The 9,255-nt window shown below is 39.7% G+C and overlaps 1 protein-coding gene across 1 annotated transcript in view; it reads left to right on the top strand.

The window, feature by feature from the left end:
• The window catches only part of Zw10 (zw10 kinetochore protein), a 26,458-nt gene that overhangs the window by 9,752 nt on the left and 7,451 nt on the right, over window positions 1-9,255 (top strand). Inside the window, exons 8-11 of the mRNA XM_050156379.1 lie at window positions 1,138-1,301; window positions 2,763-2,945; window positions 4,496-4,731; window positions 7,258-7,329. Of these exons, the coding sequence (XP_050012336.1) occupies window positions 1,138-1,301; window positions 2,763-2,945; window positions 4,496-4,731; window positions 7,258-7,329 (655 nt within the window). The remainder of the gene's footprint in view (window positions 1-1,137; window positions 1,302-2,762; window positions 2,946-4,495; window positions 4,732-7,257; window positions 7,330-9,255) is intronic.

Below are 9,255 nucleotides of genomic sequence, written 5' to 3' on the forward strand. Positions count from 1 at the left end.
TTTTTCTTCTTTTTCTTCTTCTTCTTCTTTTTCTTCTTCTTCTTCTTCTTCTTCTTCTTCTCTCTCTCTCTCTCTCTCTCCTCTCTCTCTCTCTCTCTCTCTCTCTCTCTCCACCTACCTACCTACCTGTCTATCATGACAGCGTTTCTCTGTGTAGCCCTGACTGTTTTGGAACTCACCAACATCATCCTGGCTTTCTCCCTTTTTGTTTGTTTGTTTGCTTGTTTATTAAGACAGAGTTTCTCTGTAGCCCTGACTGTCCTAGAACTCACTCTGTAGACCAGGCTGGCCTTTAACTTACAGAGATCCACCAGCCTCTGCCTCCTGAGTACTGAAATTAAAAGTGTGCGCCACTGCCACCCAGCATTGTTTATTTATTAACTGCAGTGTGGGTGTGAATGTTGAAGGGCAATCTGGTGGGAGTCATCTGGGTATTGAATGTAGGTCACTAAGCTTGTGTGGTAAGCAACTTTATCCACTGAGCCATTCACTGTTTTATTCAAATGATAAATATGGTATTCTAACTATAATACTCCCAAGATATTTTGGAGAAACTAGCCATGAGATAAACTCTAGAGGAGGCGCTAGGATACCATGCTTGGCAGATGAGACAGTGTACTGGAGTGTAATTACTGGTGTTCTGCTTAGACTAAATTCCCAAATCCTATACAGAGAGGGAAAAGTACAGTGTTCTTTCTTGCTCTTGTTTTTCATTATTAAAATGAAGCAAAATTTTGTGAGGTTTTATTAAAGACGAGTTTTCACTTCGAATGCATACTTTCTGAGTGCTTGTTATTTAATCAGCTTAACGACTTATGGGCAGATGACTAGTGTAGACAGCATGACACATACTGTTTTAGAGTACGGGAGTGCTGCAGTGAGCAGGAAAGTGCAGTAATTACCAGTTTATGTCTTGCGTTGTCAAGGGCAACCTGTTGAGGTAGCTGTAGAGTTGTCCACACCGTTTTCTCTCTAACCATCTTTCTGTTTTATTTGGCTTTCTCTGTGTAGCTCTGACTGTCCTGGAACTTGCTCTGCCTACCATCTTAAAACTTAATCATCTTAGAAAACTCAGGAACTTAATAATTTGTTGGGATTGTGAATAGTTTGTTTAAAAACCTTTTCTTTTGAATTCAGATTTGCCTCTTGACCCTGACCTTGAAAGTGGAAAAGCCCCTGAGATCATGTTGGCTGAGATGCTTGGTGATGTGATCTGGGAGGACCTGTCTGAGTGCCTCATCAGAAACTGCTTGGTTTATTCGATCCCCACAAATAGCAGCAAGCTACAGCAGTACGAGGAGGTAAAGAGTGGGAGATATGGGCTTTCAGACAGGGCTGAGCCCTACCACTGTTGTGTTTTGTCCATCTTTTGTTCTTAAGCTGTGCTCCTTTTTTTCTTTTTTCTTTTTTCTCCCTCCCTCCCTCCCTCCCTCCCTCCCTCCCTCCCTCCCTTCCTCAGACAGGGCTTCTCTGTGTAGCCTTGGCTGTCCTTGGAACTTGCTCTTTCTGTAGACCTGGCTGATCTCGAACTCACAGAGATCCTCTTGCCTCTGCCTCCTGAATGTTGGGATTAGAGGTATGCGCCACTACCTCCTGGCTTAAAGTATGCTCTTAAGAAAACTATTAATATAGAGTAGAAAAAATCAAATTCTACATATTTTCATTTCTGTTCTGCCTTTTTGATTAAGAAAGTATGCTTTCTTATAAATACCTTTTTTAAATTTGATACTTATATCAGCTGTAAAAGCTATTGTGGGGCTGGGGAGATGGCTCAGAGGTTAAGAGCATTGCCTGCTCTTCCAAAGGTCCTGAGTTCAATTCCCAGCAACCACATGGTGGTTCACAACCATCTGTTATGGGGTCTGGTGCCCTCTTCTGGCCTGCAGGCATACACAGAGACAGAATATTGTATACATAATAGATAAATAAATATTAAAAAATAAATTCTAAAAAAAAAGCTGTTGTGTAGCACCTTTAACCCCCTTTTTAGTGCTTGCTTGAATGCTAAGATAAGGGTGTTTATAAGATCTTGGCACCTTTTCAGTCTTATAGTTCTATTGAAAATTTCTTCCCAAATGAATCTAGGTTTGGAAGAATGTATAATTAAAATTTATTTTTAATTTTAATTCTTTATGTATCAGGGTTTTCCTTGAGTGTATGTGTGTGTGCCATGTGCCTTGTACCTGTGGAGATCAGGAAGGGGCATCAGATCCTCTGAAACTAGAATTACAGGTGGTTGGGAGCTACCAGGTAAGTGCAGGGAACTGAACCACAGTCTTCTGTAAGAGCAAGTTCTTTCAGCTGCTGAGCCATCTCCATTTCCCAGAATGTATATTTTTTAAACCAAGTAATTGGTGACTTGTCCAATATAGTGGGCTTAAAATTTTGCTATTAAAATGTATGTACATATTGATCCTTTTATAGATTTGTGTCTGTAGGTTTAGCCTGACTGTTGACTATATTTGGGGAAAAAATTGCTTCTTTATTAGATAATTTAAGATGATTCTTGTCATTTTCCTGAAACAGTAGACTATAGAGTCTATTTACATAGCATATATACTCTATGAAGTACTATAATGTAGAGATGATTTATATGTATAGGAGGGTGTACATAGGTTGTATGTGAACAGTGCCATTCTATACAAAGGACTTGATGATCCTTGGATTGTAATTTCTGAGGGGTGTTCTGGAATTAATTCCTATAACATACTGAGGTCTATCTGTATATAATTCTTTTCTTTGTCTCCTATTGTTTCTGTCAGATTATTCAGTCTACCGAAGAATTTGAGAAGGCCCTAAAGGAGATGAGGTTTTTAAAAGGTGACACCACTGACTTGCTGAAATACGCTCGGAACATCAACTCTCATTTTGCTAATAAGAAGTGCCAGGATGTGATTGTGGCAGCTAGAAACCTGATGACCTCTGAAATTCACAACACTGTGAAGGTACTTGGGGTTTACTGTGTTGTTTATGTAAAGCAGCTTAAGTTTGAGACACGCTCGATAAAGTAGAAAGGAGTGGCAGTTGCTGAACTCCTGGGCCTCTTTCAAGTGCTCCTACGATCTCCCTTTTCTTTGACTATTGTGAACTCCAGATAAAATGTGTCCTTGAAAGCAGTGGTATCAACTGAGAAAGTCTGTATAAACGTCGTGGATTGCTGTTGTTGAAATTAAAAAGCAGATTGTTCTCATCTTCATTACCTGATATGTGTGCTTAGATAGACTGTATTCTGTGTAGAGAGTGTGACCTGTTGTGGAATGTTCACTTCTTGCTTCCATGGGCTGCACGCTCATGCATGCCCATGTGTGTGCGTGTACACACACAAAAACAAAATAAATACCTTTTTAAGAGGTATAAGTAAATAACTTTCAATGAGAGTGAACTAATTTGCATGAAGAACAGTTTACTGTTTGACTCCCAATAATTCCAGGCCATTTTGTTTTATATTGTATATGTATGTCTATATTATACATACATATATACACACATATAATGATACAATTATATCATATATTATTTTATATATCTATAAATAAAATAACATTTGGTAAATGTAAAGCATTACTGAAACATTCTGAACATTATTAGAACATAGACTAAGGCAATCTATTAATAGATTTTCCCAGCTATTTTTCTGAGTTGCCTGAAATGGCAGTGAGGGTTCTGAACTTCATTTTCTTTTCTTTTCTCTTTCTTTCTTTCTTTCTTTCTTTCTTTCTTTCTTTCTTTCTTTCTTTCTTTCTTTCTTTCTTTCTTTTTTTTTGAGGCAGGATCTCACTGTGTACCCTGGCTGGCATAGAACTCATTGTATAGCCTGGCAGTGGTGGCACACACCTTTAATCCCAGCATTTGGGAGGCAGGGGCAAGTGGATCTCTGTGCGTTTGAAGCCAGCCTGGTCTATAAAGTGAGTTCCAGCACATTCAGGACTACACAGGGGGATTTTGTCTTGAAAAACCAAAACAAAGACAAAGAAAAAAGAACTCATTCTATAGAACAGACTGATCTTGAACTCAAAGAATTATCTTCTCTGCTTTCTGAGTGCTGGGCTTAAAGATATCCACACCCAGCTCAGGCTCTGGACTCTTGGTCCTTTCTTCTTGTACCTCATCTTCCTTGGAGAGTCCCATCATTGTGTCCATTCCAACAAAGTGTTTAGTCGTTTGAAACACACAGGTATCAGTACATTCCGAGGTAATCTGGAATTTTATGAGAGCTGAGAATAATGAGTTTTGCAAGTCTTCTCAGTTATTCCAAATCTTTGCTTTTCCATCAGTATTAAGAGTCCCACAGTACATGAGATTGCTAACTTCTTCCCATGTGCTGTCAGTCATGATCAAACAGTCTTTAAATCAGGCTACTTCCTTGCAGATCTTACAGTCACTCTGGAGGGCCACACCATGGAAAGCTTGAGTGCCCTTTATCCTTTGCTGTGTGCTTGAGTTTGCATTTTCCTGAAAATTTTCTTTGATTTGATTTGCTGTGTTTGAATCTTAGATTGCTCCTGATTCTAAGGAAACAGTACCAGACTTACCCAGTCCTGATGCGGACAACAAGCTGCAAGGACAGTTGTGCAGACTGCAGTTCAGCGATTCTGGGAACTTAGAGCCTGAAACTTCTCTGGACCCACATTCCTTTTCTTTACCCACATGCCGCATCAGCGAGTCTGTGAAGAAATTGATGGAGCTTGCCTATCAGACTCTACTAGAGGCAACAACAAGTAGTAATCAATGGTAACACAGATAAATTGTTCCCTGTCATTTATTTATAGTAACACGGGCACATGTGTTAAAGCAGATGCTGGATGCGTGTGTTGGCTTATGGACATTAACCCAGCACTTGGAAGGCTGAGGCAGGGTTGGGAGTTTAAGGCCATCCTGGCCTACAAAGCAAGGTCTGTCTGGGCCAGCCTGGGTTACCTAATGCAATCCTATTATGGCAAAGAAAATAAACGAGACCCAGAAAGGCAAACAGAAAACAAAACAGAAAGAAAAGAAAAAAAAAAAAAAAACCCAAAAATCAGTAGATATCTACGTTTATTTGGCATTAAAAATTTTCACTCTTTAGTAAGCCATACTTTAATTTTTGGCTCACTTTTTGGTTTTGAATTTAAATTTTGGTTTAATTTTGGCTCTCTGTGATGATATGTTATTTATGAAAGCACAGGCAGAGGACTTAGAACACTCCCTTGAAAACTACTCCCTTAATACTGACGTGCTCATTGCTGCGTAATCGTAGTCCTTCCACACATGACAGCACCGCGTGCAGGTGGAGACTTCACCTTTCAACATTCCACAGATGTGACTTCACCCGTTCAGGATGGCTTTTCTCGATCTACACTGTATTCAGGGTACCTCAGGCTCTAGTTCACATCTCAGACAGAATCTTTGTTTTGAAACCGCTCCTAAGGTAAAAATGGTAGGCTATCCAGTTGATTGTAGAGCAGGCCTATAAAAGCCCATTCAGTATGAGTCTGTTTAGCTATTCTTACTTGGCTTTAAAGAAAACTGTTTGAGTTTGGGCTTGACTTAGTCATAGGATCCTCAGAACTGTGGGTTATCTCCCATGTGCAAACACATTTTGGGGGTGGGTGTTGGTTCAAGACAGGGTTTCTCTGTGTAACAGCTCTGGCTGTTCTGAAACTTGCTCCATATACCAGGCTAGCCTTGGCTCTCTCTGTCTCCTGAGTGCTGCGATTAAAGGTGTGCACCACCACCATCACCCGGCACAAACACTCTTTTAGATTGCTCTGGCTAGAACATGTTTACCTAGTGTTGCTGTGGCTTCAGTCAGTCTAACTGCAGTATTAGTACTGATTTTAAGTAGAAAGAAAAGTGCATATTTATTTTTGTTATTATTATTTGTGTGTGTGAGTGCATGCATGTTTGCACGCACTTGTAATTGGTAATGCAGTGGAACATATGTGCAGGCCAGAGGACAATTTTGTGGAATCATTTTTCTTCTACCTTTTCATGGGCTCTGGGAATCACACTTGGTTCACTAGATCTGTGAGAGTGCTGAGCCATTCACAGGCTTGTGCAGAAGACCTGTTTTTTTTTTTTTTTTTTGCCTTCCATAAATATATATTTATTCATCATAGGCTATGTCTACACTTTGCCTTTTCCTTCCTTCCTTTTTCTTCCTCCCCCTTTCCTTTTTCTTTTTTTAATTTATTTATTTCTTTATTAATTAATTAAAGATTTCTGTCTCTTCCCCACCGCCGACTCCCCTTTCCCTCCCCCTCCCCCGACCTGTTTCTTTGTAAGGGATGAATGTGATCTTTTGGCAAAGTAAATATAATTGCCATTATTTCCTCAAATGACTTTCTTCAAATATGTCAAATCAGAAGTTAGAGATGCATGGCAGTATTTAAAATTTTTCTTTTAAGAGAATGGATGCCAGACACTGTTTTGGTATGCTGAATACCAAATTCATCCCATTTGCAACAGATTTTTTTAAAAACTATTTTTAGTTATTTAAAAATGAATTAAAAAATTTATGTGTATGGATGCTTACTCTGAATATATATCTGTGTACACAATTATGCCTGGTGCCAACAGAGGTCAGAAAAAGACATTGGCACTCCTGGTGTTGTGAGCCACCATGTGGTTGTTGGGAATAGAACCCTGTGTGTAGGGGTGTTGCTTGGCATCCAGAATGGGTTTTAAAAGAGTAATCTCTCCATCTCCATGTATTTTCTCTTTTAAGGTTCATTTTGAGTTCAAGTCCCCCGTTCCTCTCCCGACACACACACACACACACACACACCTTTTAAATGCATTTTAATAGTAATCTTTAGGTGGTTAAAGATCAGATTTAAAGGGCAAAAATGATTGAGGGTTTGATGCAGTTTTCAAAAATGTTGAAATTGTTGAATGTTGCATTGGGCAAGAAGGAGGTAGGTAAAGGCGGAAAGTCAATCTGCTTCTAAAAGAACCCAGTGTGTGCCTTTATTGGTGCCTTGCCCTTTGCAGGTGACATTTGCTGAAGGCTTAGCTCCATTTGTCACTGGAACGATATTTGGGTGCTGGCAGGGCACAGATGGATGAATGGAAAAGAGGCTTTGGGTTGAATGCTTCTTGCTGAAGGTCGTTGGTAGCCGCGTCTTAGGAAAGAGACTCAGTTTATAGATGCTGATGGGTATGTCTCCATTGAGAGCCTGTGCTTTCTGCAACTGTAGTTTCTGTCAGCTGGTCGTCAGCAACAGAAGAGCTGCTTTAGTTTGTATGATTTCTCTTGAACTTTTGTTTTCCTTCCAGTGCTGTTCAGCTTTTCTACTCAGTGAGAAACATCTTCCATTTGTTCCATGATGTGGTGCCAACATACCACAAGTAAGTACTTCATTTCTGTGTTACTGTGTCTAAACTGGTAAGTCAGGTTAAAACCGCTGCCTGTATAACCACAGCTATTGATTGCACTTGGCAGTAAAAGTACACCACACTAAGACCTTTAAAGGCTAAAGACATTCACTGTGCTGTGCACAGTGATCTTGCGTGCAGGAGGGTGGCACACACTTAAAACTCAGAAGAATTTTATTCAGTTTTTATGCCTAGGCATTTTTTGAGCCACCATACTTTTCTTGGTTACGAAATAGAAAGGTCCTCATCCAATGAGTGTGCTTGGTATTTGTAGCTCTGCAGACACTGTCCCATGAGAAGGCGCTGTTAGTGTGAAGTATGGTCAGGCTCTCTTTTTAATGTTAACACAGCATCAGGCTGTATTAACCCGATGTCTTGGCCTTTAAAAGTTTGCTTTTAGGGCTGGAGAGATGGCTCAGAGGTTAAGAGCATTGCCTGCTCTTCCAAAGGTCCTGAGTTCAATTCCCAGCAACCACATGGTGGCTCACAACCATCTGTAATGAGGTCTGGTGCCCTCTTCTGGCCATGCAGACAGAATATTGTATACATAATGAGTAAATAAATATTTTTTTTAAAAAAGTTTGCTTTTAATATTAATCTGAAAAGTTGCTCAACTCTGCCTCTAGTTCTTTCCGTTATTCAAATGAAATATTGTATATTGTCTTTTGTTTGTTTGTTTTGTTCTGTTTTCAAGACCAGTTTTCTTTGTATAACCCTGGCTGTCCTGGAATTCATTTTGTCGACCAGGCTGGTTTCAAACTCAAGAGATTCTCTGTTTCTGTCTCATGAGTGCTGGGATTAAAGGTGTACACCACCACTGCCTGACTTCTGCATGGATCTTATAGATATTTTTAGTAATTTGTCACCAAAACTATTCCATAGTTAAGGGTTCTGCTCTCTCTTTTTTAGAAATTGAGTTTATTTTTTATTTATGTTTATGTGTGTGTGTTCACAACCTACCCTTGAAGGCTAATAGGGTGTCAGATCTTGAATGGAGCTACAGGTAGTTGTGAGTTTCTGGATATGGGTACTGGGAAACAAACTTAGGGTCCTGCAGGAATGGTTTGTATACTCAACTGCTAAGCTATCTCTCCAGCCCATCTACTTTCAAAGAAAAAAAAAATAGTATATTATTTGGAGGGTTTTTTGTTTGTGTATTTGTTTTCTTGTTTGAGACAAGGTCTGTGCAGCCCTGGCTGTTCTGGAACATGCTATATAGATCAGGATGGGCTTAAGCTTACAGAGATTTGCCGGCCTTTGCCTCCCAAGTGCTGGGATTAAAGGCATGTGCCACCATGCTCAGCTTGAAGCATTTTTTTAAGATTGGATTTTTGAAAAGTTTGGATGATTTTTGTTTGTATTTTTTAATGTAATATCTTTTTTTAATCCAATTTTATTTATTTATTATGTGTACAATATTCTGTCTGCGTGAATGCCTGCAGGCCAGAAGAGGGCACTAGACCTCATTACAGATGGTTGTGAGCCACCATGTGGTTGCTGGGAATTGAACTCAGGACCTTTGGAAGAGCAGGCAATGCTCCTAACCGCTGAGCCATCTCTCCAGCCCCTTAATGTAATATCTTAAACTAAGATATCTCCCCTTAAATGTGACCAAATGAAGGAAGAGTAAAACCTGTTGGTTCAGCTGACAGCCTTTTCTTAGGGGTTCAGAGATTGTCTTGGCAGTTCTGAGACATTTCCACTGTGTGGGTTTGCCTCCTTTCCCTTGCAATGCTTTGCACCTCTGTTAGATTACTTCAGGAATTTTACGTATGCATCAAACCACATGGAAGCTTCCAAAGCAGGTTTCTGTACCCCATGCCTGTGGTCCAGGAGCTTGGGGATGGGAAGACCTGGATCTTTTTTTTTTTTTTTAATTATTATTATTATTTTATTTTT

This window comes from Alexandromys fortis, unplaced genomic scaffold (assembly GCF_014885135.2).
Source record: "Alexandromys fortis isolate MF-2015 unplaced genomic scaffold, M_Fortis_MF-2015_v1.1 scaffold_89, whole genome shotgun sequence".
Taxonomy (NCBI): Eukaryota; Metazoa; Chordata; class Mammalia; order Rodentia; family Cricetidae; genus Alexandromys; species Alexandromys fortis.